Consider the following 25,494-nt stretch of genomic DNA (forward strand, 5'->3'; position numbering starts at 1 on the left):
GGGTGGGGGTCTAATGGTGGGGTGGGGGTGTGAATTGTGTCCGAGACTCCATTTGTTGTAGTGCTTCCTGTGTTAGAGGTACAATGTTATCCTATAGCGAACAGTGTAGGCAGAGGTAGTCTGCCTTGTGGAGAGCAGAGGTAGTCTGGTATTACCTTGTGGAGAGCAGTGGTAGTCTGGTATTACCTTGTGGAGAGCAGAGGTAGTCTGGTATTACCTTGTGGAGAGCAGAGGTAGTCTGGTATTACCTTGTGGAGAGCAGAGGTAGTCTGGTATTACCTTGTGGAGAGCAGAGGTAGTCTGGTATTACCTTGTGGAGAGCAGTGGTAGTCTGGTATTACCTTGTGGAGAGCAGAGGTAGTCTGGTATTACCTTGTGGAGAGCAGTGGTAGTCTGGTATTACCTTGTGGAGAGCAGAGGTAGTCTGGTATTACCTTGTGGAGAGCAGTGGTAGTCTGGTATTACCTTGTGGAGAGCAGTGGTAGTCTGGTATTACCTTGTGGAGAGCAGAGGTAGTCTGGTATTACCTTGTGGAGAGCAGAGGTAGTCTGGTATTACCTTGTGGAGAGCAGTGGTAGTCTGGTATTACCTTGTGGAGAGCAGTGGTAGTCTGGTATTACCTTGTGGAGAGCAGTGGTAGTCTGGTATTACCTTGTGGAGAGCAGAGGTAGTCTGGTATTACCTTGTGGAGAGCAGAGGTAGTCTGGTATTACCTTGTGGAGAGCAGTGGTAGTCTGGTATTACCTTGTGGAGAGCAGTGGTAGTCTGGTATTACCTTGTGGAGAGCAGTGGTAGTCTGGTATTACCTTGTGGAGAGCAGAGGTAGTCTGGTATTACCTTGTGGAGAGCAGAGGTAGTCTGGTATTACCTTGTGGAGAGCAGTGGTAGTCTGGTATTACCTTGTGGAGAGCAGTGGTAGTCTGGTATTACCTTGTGGAGAGCAGTGGTAGTCTGGTATTACCTTGTGGAGAGCAGAGGTAGTCTGGTATTACCTTGTGGAGAGCAGAGGTAGTCTGGTATTACCTTGTGGAGAGCAGTGGTAGTCTGGTATTACCTTGTGGAGAGCAGTGGTAGTCTGGTATTACCTTGTGGAGAGCAGAGGTAGTCTGGTATTACCTTGTGGAGAGCAGAGGTAGTCTGGTATTACCTTGTGGAGAGCAGTGGTAGTCTGGTATTACCTTGTGGAGAGCAGTGGTAGTCTGTAGGTCAGACAATGTGTCAGAGGGTTGGTCAGGGAACCCCTCCCTCTCCCCTCCCCCCTTTCCCCTTCTCTCCCTCCCCCCTTCTCCCCTTCTCTTTCTCCCCCCTTCTCCCCTTCTCCTTTTCATTTCCCCCGTTCTCCCCTTCTCCTTTTCATTTCCCCCTTCTCCCTCCTTCTTCTCCTCCTCCTCTTCCTCCCCCCTCCTCCTCCCCCCTTCTCCTCCTCCTCCCCCCTTCTCCTCCTCCTCCCCCCTTCTCCTCCTCCTCTTACTTCCTGTCTCTAATTAGCCATTAACGGGACGATTCTAATGTGACATGTTTATTGCTTTAACTAACAACTCATTAGCTTAGCTGTTGTTTTGTCAATATTAATTCATTCAACGCTTAAACAAAGATGTCTGCTCAGAAATGGACTCGGCCTGTCTGGGCTGGACGCTGGATGGATTCTGGGAGAGGGTCAACAGATCCTGTTGGATGTGGTTATTGTCCCTATGAGGGGACTGATCCTGTTGGATGTGGTTATTGTCCCTATGAGGGGACAGATCCTGTTGGATGTGGTTATTGTCCCTATGAGGGGACAGATCCTGTTGGATGTGGTAATTGTCCCTATGAGGGGACTGATCCTGTTGGATGTGGTTATTATCCCTATGAGGGGACAGATCCTGTTGGATGTGGTAATTGTCCCTATGAGGGGACTGATCCTGTTGGATGTGGTTATTATCCCTATGAGGGGACAGATCCTGTTGGATGTGGTTATTGTCCCTATGAGGGGACAGATCCTGTTGGATGTGGTTATTGTCCCTATGAGGGGCCAGATCCTGTTGGATGTGGTTATTGTCCCTATGAGGGGACAGATCCTGTTGGATGTGGTTATTGTCCCTATGAGGGGACAGATCCTGTTGGATGTGGTTATTGTCCCTATGAGGGGACAGATCCTGTTGGATGTGGTTATTGTCCCTATGAGGGGACAGATCCTGTTGGATGTGGTTATTGTCCCTATGAGGGGCCAGATCCTGTTGGATGTGGTTATTGTCCCTATGAGGGGACAGATCCTGTTGGATGTGGTTATTGTCCCTATGAGGGGCCAGATCCTGTTGGATGTGGTTATTGTCCCTATGAGGGGACAGATCCTGTTGGATGTGATTATTGTCCCTATGAGGGGACAGATCCTGTTGGATGTGGTTATTGTCCCTATGAGGGGACAGATCCTGTTGGATGTGGTTATTGTCCCTATGAGGGGCCAGATCCTGTTGGATGTGGTTATTGTCCCTATGAGGGGACAGATCCTGTTGGATGTGATTATTGTCCCTATGAGGGGACAGATCCTGTTGGATGTGGTTATTGTCCCTATGAGGGGCCAGATCCTGTTGGATGTGGTTATTGTCCCTATGAGGGGCCAGATCCTGTTGGATGTGGTTATTGTCCCTATGAGGGGACAGATCCTGTTGGATGTGGTTATTGTCCCTATGAGGGGACAGATCCTGTTGGATGTGGTTATTGTCCCTATGAGGGGCCAGACGGGACAGATCCTGTTGGATGTGGTTATTGTCCCTATGAGGGGACTGATCCTGTTGGATGTGGTTATTGTCCCTATGAGAGGCCTGTTGGATGTGGTTATTGTCCCTATGAGGGGACTGATCCTGTTGGATGTGGTTATTGTCCCTATGAGAGGCCTGTTGGATGTGGTTATTGTCCCTATGAGGGGACAGATCCTGTTGGATGTGGTTATTGTCCCTATGAGGGGACAGATCCTGTTGGATGTGGTAATTGTCCCTATGAGGGGCCAGACGGGACAGATCCTGTTGGATGTGGTAATTGTCCCTATGAGGGGCCAGACGGGACAGATCCTGTTGGATGTGGTAATTGTCCCTATGAGGGGACTGATCCTGTTGGATGTGGTTATTATCCCTATGAGGGGACAGATCCTGTTGGATGTGGTTATTGTCCCTATGAGGGGACAGATCCTGTTGGATGTGATTATTATCCCTATGAGGGGCCAGATCCTGTTGGATGTGGTTATTGTCCCTATGAGGGGACAGATCCTGTTGGATGTGGTTATTGTCCCTATGAGAGGCCTGTTGGATGTGGTTATTGTCCCTATGAGGGGACAGATCCTGTTGGATGTGGTTATTGTCCCTATGAGGGGCCTGTTGGATGTGGTTATTGTCCCTATGAGGGGACAGATCCTGTTGGATGTGGTTATTGTCCCTATGAGGGGACAGATCCTGTTGGATGTGGTTATTGTCCCTATGAGAGGCCTGTTGGATGTGGTTATTGTCCCTATGAGGGGACAGATCCTTTTGGATGTGGTTATTGTCCCTATGAGGGGACAGATCCTGTTGGATGTGGTTATTGTCCCTATGAGGGGACAGATCCTGTTGGATGTGGTTATTGTCCCTATGAGGGGCCTGTTGGATGTGGTTATTGTCCCTATGAGGGGACAGATCCTGTTGGATGTGGTTATTGTCCCTATGAGGGGACAGATCCTGTTGGATGTGGTTATTGTCCCTATGAGGGGCCAGACGGGCCAGATCCTGTTGGATGTGGTTATTGTCCCTATGAGGGGCCAGACGGGCTAGCCATCGATCCCACCTCCTGTCTGTCTGAGAGTGTGTTGATCTCTGGGTCTGTTGGAGCAGATAGATAGATAGATAGATAGATGGATGAGGCCATCACTAATACTGTGGTGTGAGCCGAGTGGCACCTCACTAGCCTGTCGGTAGGTGTTTAGACATGCTTTGTGTTGACCGTGGCCGTGGGTGTGACTGACACATGATTGCTGTGAACTCCAGTGCTAGCAGAATCAATACCACCATCACTCCCTTCATGATGACCCCTTTCTCTTACACACACACACACACACACACACACACACACACACACACACACACACACACACACACACACACACACACTACATGACCAACAGTATGTGGACACCTGGTCGTCGAACATCTCATTTCAAAATGATAGGCTTTGATATGGAGTTGGTCCCCCCATTTACTGCTATAACAGCCTCCATTCTTCTGGGAAGGCTTTCCACTAGATGTTGGAACATTGCTGCTATAACAGCCTCTACTCTTCTGGGAAGGCTTTCCACTAGATGTTGGAACATTGCTGCTATAACAGCCTCCACTCTTCTGGGAAGGCTTTCCACTAGATGTTGGAACATTGATGCTATAACAGCCTCCATTCTTCTGGGAAGGCTTTCCACTAGATGTTGGAACATTGCTGAGGGGACTTGCTTCCATTCAGCCACAAGAGCGTTAGTGAGGTTGGGCGCACTGACGTTTGGCGATTAGGCCTGGCTCGTAGTCGCCGTTCCAATTCATCCCAAAGGTATTTGATGGGGTTGAGGTCAGGGCTCTGTGCAGGTCAGTCAAGTTCTTCCACTCCAGTCTCGACAAACGACTTCTGTATGGACCTTACTTTGTGCACAGGGGTATTGTCATGCTGAAACAGGAAAGGGCATTCCTAAAACGAAGCACAGAATCGTCTAGAATGTCATAGTATGCTGTAGCATTAAGATTTCCCTTCACTGGAACTAAGGAACCGAGCACAAACTATGAAAAACAGGCCCGGATCATTATTCCTCCTCCACCAAACTTTACAGTTGGCACTATGCATTTGGGCAGGTCGCGTTCTCCTGGCATCCGTCAGACTACCAGATGGTGAAGTGTGATTCATCACTCCAGAGAATGCGTTTCCACTGCTCCAGAATCCTATGACGGCGAGCTTTACACCACTCCAGCCGACGCTTGGCATTGCGCATGGTGATCTTAGGTTTGTGTGCAGCTGCTCGGCCATGGAAACCAATTTCATGAAGCTGCCAAAGAACAGATCTTGTGCTGACGTTGCTTCCAGAGGTAGTGAGTGTTGCAACCGAGGACAGACTATTTTTACACGCTACACGCTTCAGCATTCTGGGAGCTTGTGTGGTCTACCACTTTGTGGCTGAGCCATTGTTGATCCTAGACGTTTCCACTTCACGATAACAGCACATACAGTTGACTGGGGCAGCTCTAGCAGGGCAGAAATTTGACGAACTGACTTGTTGGAAAGGTGGCATCCTATGACGGTGCCACGTTGAAAGTCACTGAGCTCTTCAGTTAGGACATTCTACTGCCAATGCATGGCAGTGTGCTCGAATTTATACACCTGTCAGCAACGGGTGTGGCTGAAATTGCAGAATCCACTAATTTGAAGGAGTGTCCTCATACTGCTGTATATATAGTGTATGAAGGGGTGTCCACATACTGCTGTATATATAGTGTATGAAGGAGTGTCCTCATACTGCTGTATATATAGTGTATGAAGGGGTGTCCACATACTGCTGTATATATAGTGTAGAGGTTGACCGACTAATCGGAATGGCCGATTAATTCGGGCCGATTTCAAGTTTTCATAACAATCTGTAATCGGTATTTTTGGCCACCGATAAAAATTATTATTATTATTAATTTTTTTTATATATATATTTTTTAAACCTTTATTCATCTAGGCAAGTCAGTTAAGAACAAATTCTTATTTTCAATGACGGCCTAGGAACAGTGGGTTAACTGCCTTGTTCAGGGGCAGAACGACAGATTTTTACCTTGTCAGCTTGGGGATGCAACCTTACGTTAACTAGCCCAACGCTCTAACCACCTGCTTTACGTTGCCAAGGTAAGTTGCTAGCTAGCATTAAACTTATCTTATAAAATACAATCAATCAATCAATCATAATCACTAGTTAACTACACATGGTTGATGATATTACTAGTTTATCTAGCCTGTCCTGCTTTGCATATAATCGATGCATTCGTGAAAAAGGACTGTCGTTGCTCCAACGTGTACCTAACCATAAACATCAATGTCTTTATTAAAATCAATACACAAGTATATATTTTTATACCTGCATATTTAGTTAATATTGCCTGCTAACATGAATTTCTTTTAACTAGGGAAAATGTGTCACTTCTCTTGCAAACAGAGTCAGGGTATATGCAGCAGTTTGGGCCGCCTGGCTCGTTGCGAACTGTGAAGACTATTTCTTCCTAACAAAGACAGCAGACTTTGCCAAACGGGGGATGACTTAAGAAAAGCTCATTTGCGAAAAAAAGCACAATCGTTGCACGACTGTACCTAACCATAATCATCAATGCCTTTCTTAAAATCAATACACAGAAGTATATACTTTTAAACCTGCATATTTAGCTAAAAGAAATCCAGGTTAGCAGGCAATATTAACCAGGTGAAATTGTGTCAGTTCTCTTGCGTTCATTGCACGCAGAATCAGGGTATACACAATCTGTCTCGTTGCGAACTAATTTGCCAGAATTTTACGGAACTATGAAATAACATTGTAGGTTGTGCGATGTAACAGGAATATTTAGACTTATGGATGCCACCCGTTAGATAAAATACGGAACGGTTCCCTATGTCACTGAAAGAATAATGTTTTCGAGATGATAGTTTCCGGATTTGACCATATTAATGACCTAAGGTTTATTATATTATAGTTAAGTCTATGATTTGATATTTGATAGAGCAGTCTGACTGAGCGGTGGTAGGCAGCAGCAGGCTCGTAATAGTCAAAGGTAAATGGTTTAGAGAGAAATAGTCGACGCGTCATAATTCCTGTAATAACTTGCGGCTGAACTTGAAAGGGGTTCCTTCGTTATTTTACCGTTCATGTCTTCCATAGAGAACGTCTTGATCTACTTCAAATAAGGTCTGTGTTTTGTGCTTAAACCGCCTCGGCGTTTTGATACCCGTGTAAATCTCACTAGGTAACGTTTGTCAACATATTTTCTTAAATCCACTCTACAAAAAAAATGATCTTCGCTTATATTGATCAGAGTTATATCAGAGCTGTGTGTATGTGTGTATGTATATATATATGTGTGTGTGTGTGTGTGTGTGTGTGTGTGTGTGTGTGTGTGTGTGTATATGTGTGTATATGTGTGTGTGTGTGTATATATGTGTGTGTGTATATATATGTGTGTGTGTGTGTGTGTGTGTGTGTGTGTATATATATATATATATATATATATATATATGTGTGTGTATATATACACTACACCATATATATACATACATACATATAAAAAAAAATCATAATAATAATTGGCCGATTAATCGGTATCGGCCCCTTTGGGGCCCCAATAATCGGTATCGGCGTTGAAAAATCATAATCGGTCGACCTCTAATATAGTGTATGAAGGGGTGTCCATACTGCTGTATATATAGTGTATGAAGGGGTGTCCACATACTGCTGTATATATAGTGTATGAAGGGGTGTCCACATACTGCTGTATATATAGTGAGTGGCCCAGCCAGAGCCCGGACTTGAACCAGATCGAACATCTCTGGAGAGACTTGAAAATATCTGTGCATCCAACCTGACAGAGCTTGAGCGGATCTGCAGAGAAGAATGAGAGAAACTCCAAATACAGGTGTGCCAAGCTTCTAGCGTCATACCCAAGAAGACTCGAGGCTGTAATCGCTGCCAAAAGGTGCTTCAACAAAGTACTGAGTAAAGGGTCTGAATACTTATGTAAATGTAATCTTTGTAAACATTTAAAAAACCTGTTTTTGCTTTGTCAATATGGGGTATTTTGTGTAGATGGACTTTAAACTTTTAAATCCATTTTAGAATAAGGCTGTAACGTAACAAAATGTGGAAAAAGGGAAGGGTCTGAATACTTTACAAATATATCATATCCAACGACCCATTGGCCAAGACAAGACAAATAACATTAGTCCAGGAAGTAAGACCACTATTATATTAAATGAACTATGCCCTTTTAGCATTCATCAATACATCAACCCAGTTGATTTCTCCCTCTCCTTCCCTGACCTTCTATAAACCTCAAAGTAACAAAATGAAGTCTAGCCACTTTATGTTGTTGGAAACTTGATATTTATAAACGGCTGCGTATCACACACATATCACAAATATCCACCCTGAATGCTCTGTCTGGCTCACCCCTGGACGAGGCCGACCCTGCTAGAACAACTTTACTCATTCTCTGTTTTTTCTTTTCGACACACTTCCTCTTCTCATTTCTCTGTTACTCCAGGGATTAAATGGAAAACATTCTTTGCTCTTAACGACCACCTCTCACCCCTTCGTTCATCAGGTCTGTGTAATGATACAACCCCACTATGGATAGACAGAGACTGTGTGTGTCTGTCCCTCTATCCCCCCTCCCTATCCTCTATAGATCCCCTATCCTCTATAGATCCCCCTATCCTCTATAGATCCCCCTATCCTCTATAGATCCCCCTATCCTCTATAGATCCCCTATCCTTTATAGATCCTCTATAGATCCCCCTATCCTCTATAGATCCCCCTATCCTCTATAGATCCCCCTATCCTCTATAGATCCCCCTATCCTCTATAGATCCCCCTATCCTCTATAGATCCCCTATCCTTTATAGATCCTCTATAGATCCCCCTATCCTCTATAGATCCCCCTATCCTCTATAGATCCCCTATCCTCTATAGATCCCCCTATCCTCTACAGATCCCCCTACCCCCCTATCCTCTATAGATCCCCCTATCCTCTATAGATCCCCTATCCTCTATAGATCCCCTATCCTCTATAGATCCCCCTATCCTCTACAGATCCCCCTACCCCCCCTATCCTCTATAGATCCCCCTATCCTCTATAGATCCCCCCTATCCTCTATAGATCCCCCTATCCTCTACAGATCCCCCTATCCTCTATAGATCCCCCTATCCTCTACAGATCCCCCCTACCCCCCTATCCTCTATAGATCCCCCTATCCTCTATAGATCCCCCTATCCTCTATAGATCCCCCTATCCTCTATAGATCCCCCTATCCTCTATAGATCCCCCCTATCCTCTATAGATCCCCCTATCCCCCTATCCTCTACAGATCCCCCTATCCTCTATAGATCCCCTATCCTCTATAGATCCCCCCCTCTATAGATCCCCTAACCTCTATAGATCCCCCTATCCTCTATAGATCCCCCTATCCCCCCTCTATCCTCTATATACAGTCGGAAGTTAAAATACACTTAGGTTGGAGTCATTAAAACTTGTTTTTCAACCACTCCACCATTTTCTTGTTAACAAACTATAGTTTTGGCAAGTCGTTTAGGACATCTACTTTGTGCATGACACAAGTAATTTTTCCAACAAATGTTTACAGATCATTTCAATTATAATTCACTGTATCACAATTCCAGTTGGTCAGAAGTTTACATACACTAAGTTGACTGTGCCTTTAAAGAGCTTGGAAAATTCCAGAAAATGATGTCATGGCTTTAGAAGCTTCTGATAGACTAATAGACATAATTTTGAGTCAATTGGAAGTGTACCTGTGGATGTATTTCAAGGCCTACCCTCAAACTCAGTGCCTATTTGCTTGACATCATGGGAAAATCTAAAGAAATCAGCCAAGACCTCAGAAAAAAATTGTAGACCTCCACAAGTCTGGTTCATCCTTGGGAGCAATTCCTAAACTCCTGAAGGTACCACGTTCATCTGTACAAATAATAGTATGCAAGTATAAACACCATGGGACCACACAGCCGTCATACCGCTCAGGATGGAGATGCGTTCTGTCTCCTAGAGATGAACATACTTTGGTGCGAAAAGTGCAAATCAATCCCAGAACAACTGCAAAGGACCTTGTGAAGATGTTGGAGGAAACGGGTACAAAAGTATCTATGTCCACAGTAAAACGAGTCCTATATCGACATAACCTGAAAGGCCGCTCAGCAAGGAAGCCACTGCTCCAAAACCGCCATAAAAAAAGCCAGACTATGGTTTGCAACTGCACATGGGGACAAAGATCGTACTTTTTGGAGAAATGTCCTCTGATCTGATGAAACAAAAATAGAACTGTTTGGCCATAATGACCATCGTTATGTTTGGAGGAAAAAGGGGGAGGCTTGCAACCCGAAGAACACCATCCCAACCGTGAAGCACAGGGGTGGCAGCATCATGTTGTGGGGGTGCTTTGCTGCAGGAGGGACTGGTGAACTTCACAAAATAGATAGCAGCATGAGGATGGAAAATGTCAATATATTGAAGCAACATCTCAAGACGTCAGTCAGGAAGTTAAAGCTTGGTCGCAAATGGGTCTTCCAAATGGACAATGACCCCAATCATACTTCCAAAGTTGTGGCAAAATGGCAACAAAGTCAAGGTATTGGAGTGGCCATCACAAAGCCCTGACCTCAATCCTATAGAAAATTTGTGGGCAGAACTGAAAAGGCGTGTGCGAGCAAGGAGGCCTACAAACCTGACTCAGTTACACCAGCTCTGTCAGGAGGAATGGGCCAAAATTCACCCAACTTATTGTGGGAAGCTTGTGGAAGGCTACCCGAAACGTTTGACCCAAGTTCAACAATTTAAAGGCAATGCTACCAAATACTGAATGTAAACCTCTGACCCACTGGGAATGTGATGAAAAACATTAAAGCTGAAATAAATCATTTTCTCTACTATTATTCTGACATTTCACATTCTTAAAATAAAGTGGTGATTCTAACTGACCTAAAATGTCAGGAATTGTGAAAAACTGAGTTTAAATGTGTTTCGCTAAGGTGTATGTAAACTTCCGACTTCAACTGTGTGTATATAAGACGGGGAGGGAGGATATATAGAGGATAGGGATATATAGAGGCCTGGGGGCGATATAGAGTACTAGGGGGCGATATAAAGGACTAGGGGGAGATATAGAGGACTAGGGGGAGATATAGAGGACTAGGGGGAGATATAGAGGACTAGGGGGGAGATATAGAGGCCGGGGGGAGATATAGAGATCGGGGAGAGGGATGGAGAACGGGGGAGATAAAAAGGCCGGGGGAGAGATATAGAGGCCGGGGGGGGGGGGGGAGATATATAGAGAACGGAGGGAGGGTAAGAGGACAGGGAGGAGGGATGGATAGAACGATATAGGAATATAGGACTGATTATAGTATCATCACAGGTTTCCTTTCCCTCTAACAGATCACTGTCACCCCTAACAGATCACTGTCACCCCTAACAGATCACTGTCACCCCTAACATATCACTGTCACCCCTAACAGATCACTGTCACCCCTAACAGATCACTGTCACCCCTAACAGATCACTGTCACCCCTAACAGAGCAATACTCAATCAAGAGGCATCAAAGCCAAAATAACTGAATAATGTTATAAATGTTATAAAAACAATTAGGCAACAACAAATTCAATCCCTTCTAGACAACTTCCTGGACAAAACGTTCCACTGTAATAGTGAAGGTGTGAACTTGGCAGTCGAAAACCTAAACAGTATATTTGACCTCTCCGCTTCCCTATCAATTCTAAAAATGTCAAGCAGAAAACCGAAGAAAATGAACAACAATGACAGATGGTTTGATGAAAAATGCAAAAACCTAAGAAAGAAATGTAGAAACCTATCCAACCAAAAACATAGAGACCAAGAAAACCTGAGTCTACGCCTTCACTATGGTGAATCACTAAAATATTACAGAAATACACTACGGAAAAAGAAGGAACAGCACGTCAGAAATCAGCTCAATGTAATTAAAGAATCCATAGAATCTAACCACTTCTGGGAAAATTGGAAAACACTAAACAAACAACAACAGTTATCTATCCAAAACGGAGATGTATGGGTAAACCACTTCTCCAATCTTTTTGTCCCTTTTCTCTCCGGGATGTGTGGGACGCTAGCGACAACCACTTCGACAACAACCAGTGAAATTGCAGGGCGCCAAATTCAAAACAACAAAAATCTCATAGTTAAAATTCCTCAAACATACAAGTATTATACACCATTTTAAAGATAAACTTCTTGTTAATCCAGCCAGTGTCTGATTTTCAAAAAGGCTTTACGGCAAAAGCATAACATACGATTATGTTAGGTCAGCACCTAGTCACAAAAATACATACAGCCATTTTCCAGCCAACGAGAGGAGTCACAAAAAGCAGAAATAGAGATCAAATGAATCACTAACCTTTGATGATCTTCATCAGATGGCACTCATAGGACTTCATGTTACGCAATACATGCATGTTTAGTTCGATAAAGTTCATATTTATATCCAAAAATCTCAGTTTACATTGGCGCGTTATGTTCAGTAATGTTTTGCCTACAAAACATCCGGTGATTTTGCAGAGAGCCACATCAATTTACAGAAATACTCATCATAAACTTTGATGAAAGATACACGTGTTATGCATAGGATTATAGATAAACTTCTCCTTAAAGCAACCGCTGTGTCAGATTTCAAAAAAGCTTTACGGTGAAAGCACACCATGCGACAATCTGAGTACAGCGCTCAGCCACCAAAACAAGCCATATAGATACCCGCCATGTTGTGGAGTCAACAAAAGTCAGAAATAGTGCTATAAATATTCACTTATCTTTGATGTTCTTTGATGTTCTTCGTCGGAATGCACTCCCAGGAATCCCAGTCCCACAATAAATGTTCGTTTTGTTCGATAAAGTTCATCTTTATGTCCAAATACTTCCTTTTTGTTTGCGCGTTTAGTTCACTATTCCAAATGCACAAGATGCAAGCATGAAGTCCAGACGAAAAGTCAAAAAAGTTCCATTACAGTTTGTAGAAACATGTCAAACGATGTATAGAATCAATCTTTAGGATGTTTTTATCATAAATCTTCAATAATATTCCAACCGGACAATTCCTTTGTCTTTAGAAATGAAAGGGAATGGAGCTCGTGCCACAGCCACGCGTGTGACTAAACTAAAGGCTTTCAGCCAGACCACTGGTTCAAACAGCTCTTATTCTCTCCCCTTTTACAATAGAAGCCTGAAACAACGTTCTAAAGACTGTTGACATCTAGTGGAAGCCTTAGGAAGTGCAATCTGACCAAATGTACACTGTATATTGGATAGGCAATCACTTGAATAACTACAAACCTCAGATTTCCCTCTTCCTGGTTGGATTTTTCTCAGATTTTCGCCTGCCGTTTGAGTTCTGTTATACTCACTGACATCATTCAAACCGTTTTAGAAACTTCAGAGTGTTTTCTATCCAAATCTACTAATAATATGCATATCTTAGCTTCTGGGCCTGAGTAGCAGGCAGTTTATCCTGGGCACCTTATTCATCCAAGCTACTCAATACTGCCCCCCGTTCCCAAAGATGTTAACAAACAGCAAAAACATTTACATGATCAAATACAAATCTTAGAATCAACTATTAAATACTACCAGAACCCACCAGATTCTCCAATTACATTGAATGAATTACAGGACAAAATACAAACTCTCCATCTCAAAAAGGCCTGTGGTGTTGATGGTATCCTCAATGAAATGATCAAATTTACAGACCACAAATTCCAATTGGCTATGCTTAAACTGTTTAACATCATCCTCAGCTCTGGCATCTTCCCCAATATTTGTGACCAAGGACTGATCTCCCCAATTCACAAAAGTGGAGACAAATTTGACCCCAATAACTACCGTGGGACAACAGTAACCTTGGGAAAATCATCTGCATTATCATTAACAGCAGACTCGTACATTTCCTCAGGGAAAACAATGTACTGAGCAAATGTCAAATGGGCTTTTTACCAAATTACCGTACGACAGACCACGTAGTCAGCCTGCACATACCCTAAATGACAAACAAACCAAAACAAAGTCAGTCTTCTCATGCTTTGTTGATTTCAAAAAATCTTTTGACTCAATTTGGCATGAGGGTCTGATATACAAATTGATGGAAAGTGGTGTTGGTGGAAAAACATATGAAATTATAAAGTCCATGTACACAAACAAGTGTGCGGTTAAAATTGGCAAAAAACACACATTTCTTTCCACAGGGCAGTGGGGTGAGACAGGGATGCAGCTTAAGCCCCACCCTCTTAAACATATACATCAACGAGCTGGCGAAGGCACCAGAACAGTCTGCAGCACCCGGCCTCACCCTACTAGAATCTGAAGTCAAATGTCTACTGTTTGCTGATGATCTGGTGCTTCTGTCCCCAATCAAGGAGGGCCTACAGCAGCACCTAGATCTTCTGCACAGATTCTGTCAGACCTGGACCCTGACAGTAAATCTCAGTTAGAAAAAAATAATGGTGTTTGAAAAAAGGTCCAGTTGCCAGCACTACAAATACAAATTCCATCTAGACAAGGTTGTCCTAGAGCACACAAAAAACTAGTACCTCAGCCTAAACGTCAGGTTACCACAGGTATTCTATGACATCAAGGGCATTCTATGACATCAAGGGAACATTCTATGACATCAAGGGAACATTCTATGACATCGACATTCTATGACATCAAGGGAACATAAAATTCAACATACCAATTAGGAGCTGGCTAAAAATACTTGAATCAGTTATAGAACCCATTACCCTTTATGGTTGTGAGTTCTGGGATCCGCTCACCAACCAAGAATTCAGAAAATGGGACAAACACCAAATTGAGAGACTGCATGCATAATTCTGCAAAACAATATCCTCTGTGTACAACGTAAAACACCAAATAATGCAGAGTAGAATTAGGCCGATACCCGCTAATTATCAAAATCCAGAAAAGAGCTGTTAAATTCTACAACCACCTAAAAGGAAGCGATTTCCAAACCGTCCATAACAAAGACATCACCTACAGAGAAATGAACCAGGAGAAGAGTCCCCTAAGCAAGCTGGTCCTGGGGCTCTGTTCACAAACACAAACAGACCCCACAGAGCCCCGGGACAGCAACACAATTAGACCCAACCAAATCATGAGAAATCAAAAAGATAATTACTTGACACATTGGAAAGAATTAACAAAAAACAGAGCAAACTAGAATGCTATTGGTCCCTAAACAGAGACTACACAGTGGCAGAATACCTGACCACTGTGACTGACCCAAACTTAAGGAAAGCTTTGACTATGTACAGACTCAGTGATCATAGCCTTGCTATTGAGAAAGGTCGCTGTAGGCAGACCAGGCTCTCAAGAGAAGACAGGCTATGTGCACACTGCCCACAAAATGAGGTGGAAACTGAGCTGCACTTCCTAACCTCCTGCCAAATGTATGACCATATTAGTGACACATATTTCCCTCAGATTACACAGACCCACAAAGAATTAGAAAACAAATCCAATTTTGATAAACTCCCATATCTACTGGGTGAAATACCACAGTGTGACATCACAGCAGCAAGATTTGTGACCTGTTGCCACAAGAAAAGGTCAACAAGTGAAGAACAAATACCATTGTAAACACAACCCATATTTATGTTTATTTATTTTCCCTTTTGTACTTTAACTATTTGCACACAATATGACATTTGAAATGTCTTTAAAATGTGAGTGTAATGTGTACTGTTCATTTTTTGTTTTTCACTTTTCTTTATTATCTAGTTCACTTTGCTTCCATGCCAATAAAGCCCTTAAATTGAATTGAGAGAAAGAGAGAGAGCGCTGTTAGGAACCTGCCATTATATTCACAACAAGATGTCTCCCCTCGACTAGCAACAATCATCTCAGTGAGGGGGTTTGGTGTGTCTATGTGACTGAGAGACTGGCTGGGCAAATAGCCACGCCGCAATATCACAACATTTGACTGGAGCATAGTGCTTACAGGGAGTGATAACAGCACTTTCCTCCTGAATGCAACTGAATCACAGCATCCTTGTGGTTTTGATAATGGTGCCCATTTTATAACAATCTATTCTACTGTCTATGTGCTCTTTGGTGTGAGTGTTCCGGGTCGAGAGACGGACAGGGACCAAGACGGACAGGCAGATAGGGTGAAAAGGATCCATTGTAAAAGTGTGGTGTTTTATGTATAATTCCATATATCTAGGATACATCATTATGATTCCATATACACTACCGTTCAAAGGTTTGGGGTCACTTAGAAATGACCTTGTTTTTGAAAGAAAAGCAAACATTTTTATCCATTAAAATAATATGAAATTGATCAGAAATACAGTGTAGACATTTGTTAATGTTGTAAATGACTATTGTAGCTGGAAACGGCTGATTGTTTTATGGAATATCTACATAGGCGTACAGAGGCCCATTATCAGCAACCATCACTCTTGTGTTCCAATGGCACGTTGTGTTAGCTAATCCAAGTTTATCATTTTAAAAGGCTAATTGATCATTAGAAAACCCTTTTGCAATGATGTTAGCACAGCTGAAAACTGTTGTTCTGATTAAAGAAGCAATACAACTGGCCTTCTTTAGACTAGTTGAGTATCTGGAGCATCAGCATTTGTGGGTTCGATTACAGGCTCAAAATGGCAAGAAACAAAGAACTTTCTTCTGAAACTCGGCAGTCTATTCTTGTTCTGAGAAATGAAGGCTATTCCATGCGAGAAATTGCCAAAAAAACTGAAAATCTCATACAACGCTGTGTACTACTCCCTTCACAGAACAGCACAAACTGGCTCTAACCAGAATGGAAAGAGGAGTGAGAGGCCCCGGTGCGAAACTGAGAAAGTGGACAAGTACATTAGTGTGTCTAGTTTGAGAAACAGACGCCTCACAAGTCCTAAACTGGCAGCTTCATGAAATAGTACCCGCAAAACACCAGTCTCAACGTCAACAGTGAAGAGGCGACTCTGGGATGCTGGCCTTCTAGGCAGAGTTGCAGAGAAAAAGACATATCTCAGACTGGCCAATAAAAATAAACGATTAAGATGGGCAAAAGAACACAAACTACAGAGGAACTCTGCCTAGAAGGCCAGGATCCCGAAGCACCCAGTTTATAATTCCATATATCTAGGATACATTATGTTATAATTCCATATATCTAGGATACATTATGTTATAATTCCATATATCTAGGATACGTTATGTTATAATTCCATATATCTAGGATACGTTATGTTATAATTCCATATATCTAGGATACGTTATGTTATAATTCCATATATCTAGGATATATTATGTTATAATTCCATATATCTAGGATACATTATGTTATAGCCTATTTGTATGATGGTGTATTTCACTGTTCAGGTCACTGTCCATCCTCTCTCTTCCATTCTCTATCCTTGCCAACACACACACACACACACACACACACCTTCCATCCTCGTCAACACACACCCACACACACACCTTCCATCCTCGCCCACACACACACACACACACACACACACACACACACACCTTCCATCCTAGCCAACACACACCTTCCATCCTAGCCAACACACACACACACACACACACACACCTTCCGTCCTAGCCAACACATGGACAGACAGTGACCTGTAGCCATTGTCCTATATACACATGGCGTCTATATAATTCCATATGTAGGCTACGTTGTTATGTTATAGCCTATATTTGTGTAATGCTGTATTTCTCTTCGCACCAGGCCATTGTCCATCCTAGACTGAGTGACCAGCAGTTGTCGTCCCCCTCCCTCCTTTCCTCCCTCCTCTCCCCATCCTCCCCCTCTTAGACTAACCGCTAGCCATAGTGTATGTGAGAGAGTGTGTGTGTGTCCGTAGCAGCAGTCTGCCCTGGTCTTCCCCTGTCTTCCCTCACAGCTGCCACAGATTTAAGGCTCTGGAGGGGGAAAAAGGAAAAGTGTCCTCCATTATGTCATCCCCTCTGGATACATGATGTTACCACATGATAAACTCTAGTCAAGACAACCAGAGTTAGCCCCTCCCTCTCTCCATCCCTCCCTCCACCGTTCTTCCAGCCCTCCCTCCCTCCATCGTTCTTCCAGCCCTCCCTCCCTCCCTCCACCGTTCTTCCAGCCCTCCCTCCCTCCATCGTTCTTCCAGCCCTCCCTCCCTCCCTCCACCGTTCTTCCAGCCCTCCCTCCCTCCATTGTTCTTCCAGCCCTCCCTCCATCGTTCTTCCAGCCCTCCCTCCACCGTTCTTCCAGCCCTCCCTCCCTCCACCGTTCTTCCAGCCCTCCCTCCCTCCATCGTTCTTCCAGCCCTCCCTCCCTCCACCGTTCTTCCAGCCCTCCCTCCCTCCACCGTTCTTCCAGCCCTCCTTCCCTCCACCGTTCTTCTAGCCCTCCCTCCCTCCATCGTTCGTCCATCCTTCTCGCTCGCTCTCTCTCCTCCTCCTCCATCTCTCTATATCCTTGGAGGTGTTCCACCACTCATAGAGCAATCTGTTCATAGTACATCTGACAGACAGACAGACTTACAGACACACACACAGCCAGACAGACAAACAGACACCCACCCAGCTAGACAGACTAAAAAAACGTGAACACATTGAAAAGGAAATGAATTCAGAGTCATTAGACTCATGTTCAATGCATAACAATCTACACGTCACGATTCATACAAACAGAACAAGCCAGCCTGCCAGCCAGTCATTCAAAGGCTGTTCTGTTTCATCTACACCTATTATTATCAAGAGATAATATATTAATATAGCATTATAATAACATTATAAACCTGCTCTCTTCATCTGTTTCTGCCAAGATCTTTCAATCAGATCTATGTATTCACATTCCACACAGCGTTTAACCAATCAGAGGGAGGTGCTAGCTACTGCTGGTCTCTTAATGGTCAATCTGGCCCTGCAGTGGGTCTCTCTCTCAAATGCCAGGTCATGTTTGAGTTGACCTCTGTGGAGGAGACAGTCCCTGCCGCTCTCCTCCCTCTCTCCTTCCTCTCTCCTCCCTCTCTCCTTCCTCTCTCCTCCCTCCCTCTCTCCTTCCTTTCTCCTTCCTCCCTCTCTCCTTCCTCTCTCCTCCCGCTCTCCTCCCTCTCTCCTCCCGCTCTCCTCCCTCTCTCCTCCCTCTCTCCTTCCTCTCTCATCCCTCTGTACCTCTGCAGCTCAGTGTGCTAATGCTGCTGAGGTGTGTGTGTGTGTGTGTGTGTGTGTGTGTGTGTGTGTGTGTGTGTGTGTGTGTGTGTGTGTGTGTGTGTGTGTGTGTGTGTGTGTGTGTGTGTGTGTGTGTGTGTGTGTGTGTGTGTGTGTGTGTGTGTGTGTGCGTGCGTGCGTGCGTACTTACTAGTGGTCAATGGGTCAGTCCTCCTCCAGTCCCTGTCAATACTCAGCTCTACTGTCCAGTCTGTCGCCATTGTTGCCAATTAAATGACGCTGACAGTATTTCTGGTAGAGAGAAACTGCATTTTACAGTCAGATAGGATGTGATGTGACATAGTGCTGTTGACGGTCAGATAGGATGTGACATAGTGATGTTGACGGTCAGATAGGATGTGATGTGACATAGTGATGTTGACGGTCAGATAGGATGTGATGTGACATAGTGATGTTGACAGTCAGATAGGATGTGATGTGACATAGTGATGTTGACAGTCAGATAGGATGTGATGTGACATAGTGATGTTGACGGTCAGATAGGATGTGACATAGTGATGTTGACAGTCAGATAGGATGTGACATAGTGATGTTGACGGTCAGATTGGATGTGATGTGACATAGTGATGTTGACAGTCAGATAGGATGTGACATAGTGATGTTGACAGTCAGATAGGATGTGACATAGTGATGTTGACGGTCAGATAGGATGTGACATAGTGATGTTGACGGTCAGATAGGATGTGACATAGTGATGTTGACGGTCAGATAGGATGTGACATAGTGATGTTGACGGTCAGATAGGATGTGACATAGTGATGTTGACGGTCAGATAGGATGTGACATAGTGATGTTGACGGTCAGATAGGATGTGACATAGTGATGTTGACGGTCAGATAGGATGTGACATAGTGATGTTGACGGTCAGATAGGATGTGACATAGTGATGTTGACGGTCAGATAGGATGTGACATAGTGATGTTGACGGTCAGATAGGATGTGAACATAGTGATGCTGATGGTCAGATAGGATGTGATGTTACATAGTGATGCTGATGGTCAGATAGGATGTGATGTTACATAGTGATGCTGACGGTCAGATAGGATGTGACATAGTGATGTTGACGGTCAGATAGGATGTGACATAGTGATGCTGACGGTCAGATAGGATGTGACATAGTGATGCTGACGGTCAGATAGGATGTGACATAGTGATGCTGACGGTCAGATAGGATGTGACATAGTGCTGTTGACGGTCAGATAGGATGTGATGTGACATAGTGATGCTGACGGTCAGATAGGATGTGACATAGTGATGTTGACGGTCAGATGTGATGTGACATAGTGATGTTGACGGTCAGATGTGATGTGACATAGTGATGCTGACAGTCAGATAGGATGTGACAGTGATGCTGACAGTCAGATAGGATGTGACATAGTGATGTTGACGGTCAGATAGGATGTGATGTGACATAGTGATGTTGACGGTCATATAGGATGTGACATAGTGATGTTGACGGTCAGATAGGATGTGACATAGTGATGCTGACGGTCAGATAGGATGTGACATAGTGATGCTGACGGTCAGATAGGATGTGACATAGTGATGCTGACGGTCAGATAGGATGTGACATAGTGATGCTGACGGTCAGATAGGATGTGACATAGTGCTGTTGACGGTCAGATAGGATGTGACATAGTGATGTTGACGGTCAGATAGGATGTGACATAGTGATGTTGACGGTCAGATAGGATGTGATGTGACATAGTGCTGTTGACGGTCAGATAGGATGTGATGTGACATAGTGCTGTTGACAGTCAGATAGGATGTGACATAGTGCTGTTGACGGTCAGATAGGATGTGACATAGTGCTGTTGACGGTCAGATAGGATGTGACATAGTGATGTTGACGGTCAGATAGGATGTGACATAGTGATGTTGACGGTCAGATAGGATGTGATGTGACATAGTGCTTTTGACGGTTAGATAGGATGTGACATAGTGCTGTTGACGGTCAGATAGGATGTGACATAGTGATGTTGACGGTCAGATAGGATGTGACATGGTGCTGTTGACAGTCAGATAGGATGTGACATAGTGATGTTGACAGTCAGATAGGATGTGACACAGTGATGTTGACAGTCAGATAGGATGTGATGTGACATAGTGATGTTGACGGTCAGATAGGATGTGACATAGTGATGTTGACGGTCAGATAGGATGTGACATAGTGCTGTTGACAGTCAGATAGGATGTGATGTGAAATTATATGCCTGGAACACTATGGTAAGACATTGATAAATACAACACAGGACATTTATGCTGTCTGTTGACAATTCAATATTTAAAGGTTTCAAATTGATACGCTATATATGTGTCGTTAAACGCACCATGATTCATGAAGATTGTTCTTGAAGGGAAACAGATTTCTACATGGCAAGTTGCCTTTGCACCCCTCTCTCACTCTTCCTCGCTCTTTCTCACACTCTTTTTCTCTCTCCTTCCCCCCCTTTCTCTCTTTCCCGCTCTCTTTCTCTCCCTCCCTCTCTCCCTCCCTTCCTCTCTCTCTCCCTCCCTCTCTCCCTCCTCTCTCTCTCTCTCTCTCTCTCTCTCAGCAGGGATAGGGACACCAGTGGCAGTGTGATTAACACAAAGTAATGACAGGAGCATAAACGGCTGAGCTAGAGAGAGAGAGAGAGATTAATAGTGTGTGTCTGTCTGTCTGTCTGAAAGCAGAGCAGGTGTGCAACACAATGTATGGAGTTGTCTCCTAAAGACGAAGTGTGTGTGTGTCAGTGTGTGCGTGTATTAATGTTTATAATGTGTAGATATAATACTGAGGGACAAGAGAAAGAAAAGGAGAGAGATGGAGAAAGGGAGAGAGATGGGGAAAGAAAGGGAGAGAGATGGGGAGATGGGGAAAGAAATGGAGAGAGATGGGGAGATGGGGAAAGAAATGGAGAGAGATGGAGAAAGAAAGGGAGAGAGATGGAGAAAGAAATGGAATGGGACAAGCTAAGAGGAAGCGGGAGATAGAGGGGGGAAGGCAAAGTAGAAGACAGATTAGCGAGGGACAGGAAAAGACGAAGAGATGAGCAAGGGAGAAGAGAAGAGAAAGAGGTGAGCGTGGGACAAGAGAAGATTATTTATAATATGGCCGTCTCCCCTGACAACACTAGTTATAATATGGCCGTCTCCCCTCACAACACTAGTTATAATATGGCCGTCTCCCCTCACAACACTAGTTATAATATGGCCGTCTCCCCTGACAACACTAGTTATAATATGGCCGTCTCCCCTGACAACACTAGTTATAATATGGCCGTCTCCCCTGACAACACTAGTTATAATATGGCCGTCTCCCCTGACAACACTATTTATAATATGGCCGTCTCCCCTCACAACACTAGTTATAATATGGCCGTCTCCGCTGACAACACTAGTTATAATATGGCCGTCTCCCCTCACAACACTAGTTATAATATGGCCGTCTCCCCTCACAACACTAGTTATAATATGGCCGTCTCCCCTGACAACACTAGTTATAATATGGCCGTCTCCCCTCACAACACTAGTTATAATATGGCCGTCTCCGCTGACAACACTAGTTATAATATGGCCGTCTCCCCTCACAACACTAGTTATAATATGGCCGTCTCCCCTCACAACACTAGTTATAATATGGCCGTCTCCCCTCACAACACTAGTTATAATATGGCCGTCTCCCCTGACAACACTAGTTATAATATGGCCGTCTCCCCTCACAACACTAGTTATAATATGGCCGTCTCCCCTGACAACACTAGTTATAATATGGCCGTCTCCCCTCACAACACTAGTTATAATATGGCCGTCTCCCCTCACAACACTAGTTATAATATGGCCGTCTCCCCTGACAACACTAGTTATAATATGGCCGTCTCCCCTGACAACACTAGTTATAATATGGCCGTCTCCCCTCACAACACTAGTTATAATATGGCCGTCTCCCCTCACAACACTAGTTATAATATGGCCGTCTCCCCTGACAACACTAGTTATAATATGGCCGTCTCCCCTCACAACACTAGTTATAATATGGCCGTCTCCCCTCACAACACTAGTTATAATATGGCCGTCTCCCCTCACAACACTAGTTATAATATGGCCGTCTCCCCTCACAACACTAGTTATAATATGGCCGTCTCCCCTCACAACACTAGTTATAATATGGCCGTCTCCCCTCACAACACTAGTTATAATATGGCCGTCTCCCCTGACAACACTAGTTATAATATGGCCGTCTCCCCTGACAACACTAGTTATAATATGGCCGTCTCCCCTCACAACACTAGTTATAATATGGCCGTCTCCCCTGACAACACTAGTTATAATATGGCCGTCTCCCCTGACAACACTAGTTATAATATGGCCGTCTCCCCTGACAACACTAGTTATAATATGGCCGTCTCCCCTCACAACACTAGTTATAATATGGCCGTCTCCCCTCACAACACTAGTTATAATATGGCCGTCTCCCCTGACAACACTAGTTATAATATGGCCGTCTCCCCTCACAACACTAGTTATAATATGGCCGTCTCCCCTCACAACACTAGTTATAATATGGCCGTCTCCCCTCACAACACTAGTTATAATATGGCCGTCTCCCCTCACAACACTAGTTATAATATGGCCGTCTCCCCTCACAACACTAGTTATAATATGGCCGTCTCCCCTGACAACACTAGTTATAATATGGCCGTCTCCCCTGACAACACTAGTTATAATATGGCCGTCTCCCCTGACAACACTAGTTATAATATGGCCGTCTCCCCTGACAACACTAGTTATAATATGGCCGTCTCCCCTCACAACACTAGTTATAATATGGCCGTCTCCCCTCACAACACTAGTTATAATATGGCCGTCTCCCCTCACAACACTAGTTATAATATGGCCGTCTCCCCTCACAACACTAGTTATAATATGGCCGTCTCCCCTGACAACACTAGTTATAATATGGCCGTCTCCCCTGACAACACTAGTTATAATATGGCCGTCTCCCCTGACAACACTAGTTATAATATGGCCGTCTCCCCTCACAACACTAGTTATAATATGGCCGTCTCCCCTCACAACACTAGTTATAATATGGCCGTCTCCCCTCACAACACTAGTTATAATATGGCCGTCTCCCCTGACAACACTAGTTATAATATGGCCGTCTCCCCTCACAACACTAGTTATAATATGGCCGTCTCCGCTGACAACACTAGTTATAATATGGCCGTCTCCCCTCACAACACTAGTTATAATATGGCCGTCTCCCCTGACAACACTAGTTATAATATGGCCGTCTCCCCTCACAACACTAGTTATAATATGGCCGTCTCCCCTGACAACACTAGTTATAATATGGCCGTCTCCCCTCACAACACTAGTTATAATATGGCCGTCTCCCCTCACAACACTAGTTATAATATGGCCGTCTCCGCTGACATGATGTTGGTCAGACAGACCTGGTGTACGCTGGCCTTTACATCGTCTCAGAGGAGAAACCAGGCTTTTGGACAGTAGGAGACACTTTGATCAATATGTTGTACTGAACACACACACACACACACACACACACACACACACACACACACACACACACACACACACACACACACACACACACACACCACCAACAGAGAAACCACTTGCTGATCAAACATATTCTGACAGCTGTTGACCTTGACGACAACACAAGGAAAACACCCACCAAAAGAGTATATTAGTTAACCACTGTAATGTCCAGATAGATGTTGCTGTTTGTTTGTTGTTATTGTTGTTGACTGTTGTTGTTTTGACTCCTCCAGGTAAGGCCCTGACGTTCCTCCTCCTGCAACCCCCCAGCCCCAAGATGCCGCCCCACAGCACCATCCGCCGGACAGCCATAGACCTGATTGGTCGAGGCTTCACCGTGTGGGAGCCTTATATGGATGTGTCCGCTGTTCTCATGGGGCTGCTGGAGCTGTGTGCTGACGCAGAGAAACAGCTGGCCAAGTGAGTGGAGAGTACACACACACACACAGACACACACACACACAGACACACACACACACACACACACACACACACACACACACACACACACACACACACACACACACACACACACACACACACACACACACACACACACACACACACACACAGAGAGACACACACACACACACACACACACACACACACACACACACACACACACACACACACACACACACACACACACACACACACACACAGAGAGACACACACATACACACATCACACACACACACACACACACATACACACACACACACACACACACACACACACACACACACACACACACACACACACAGAGACACACACATACACACATACACACATACACACACACACACACACACACACACACACACACACACACACACACACACACACACACACACACACACAGACACACACAGACACACACACACACACACACACACAGAGACACACACACACACACACACACAGAGACACACACACACACACACAGAGACACACAC

General features: G+C 44.3%; 1 protein-coding gene across 3 annotated transcripts in view; it reads left to right on the forward strand.

The window, feature by feature from the left end:
- LOC106572123 (WD repeat-containing protein 7) overlaps nucleotides 1-25,494 on the forward strand; it is a 376,679-nt gene that overhangs the window by 288,843 nt on the left and 62,342 nt on the right. For all 3 annotated transcript variants that reach the window (XM_045693965.1, XM_045693962.1, XM_045693964.1), the window contains one exon: nucleotides 24,772-24,958. In XM_045693965.1, coding sequence (XP_045549921.1) covers nucleotides 24,772-24,958 — 187 coding nt within the window. The remainder of the gene's footprint in view (nucleotides 1-24,771; nucleotides 24,959-25,494) is intronic.

This window comes from Salmo salar, chromosome ssa01 (assembly GCF_905237065.1).
Source record: "Salmo salar chromosome ssa01, Ssal_v3.1, whole genome shotgun sequence".
In the NCBI taxonomy this organism is placed as follows: Eukaryota; Metazoa; Chordata; class Actinopteri; order Salmoniformes; family Salmonidae; genus Salmo; species Salmo salar.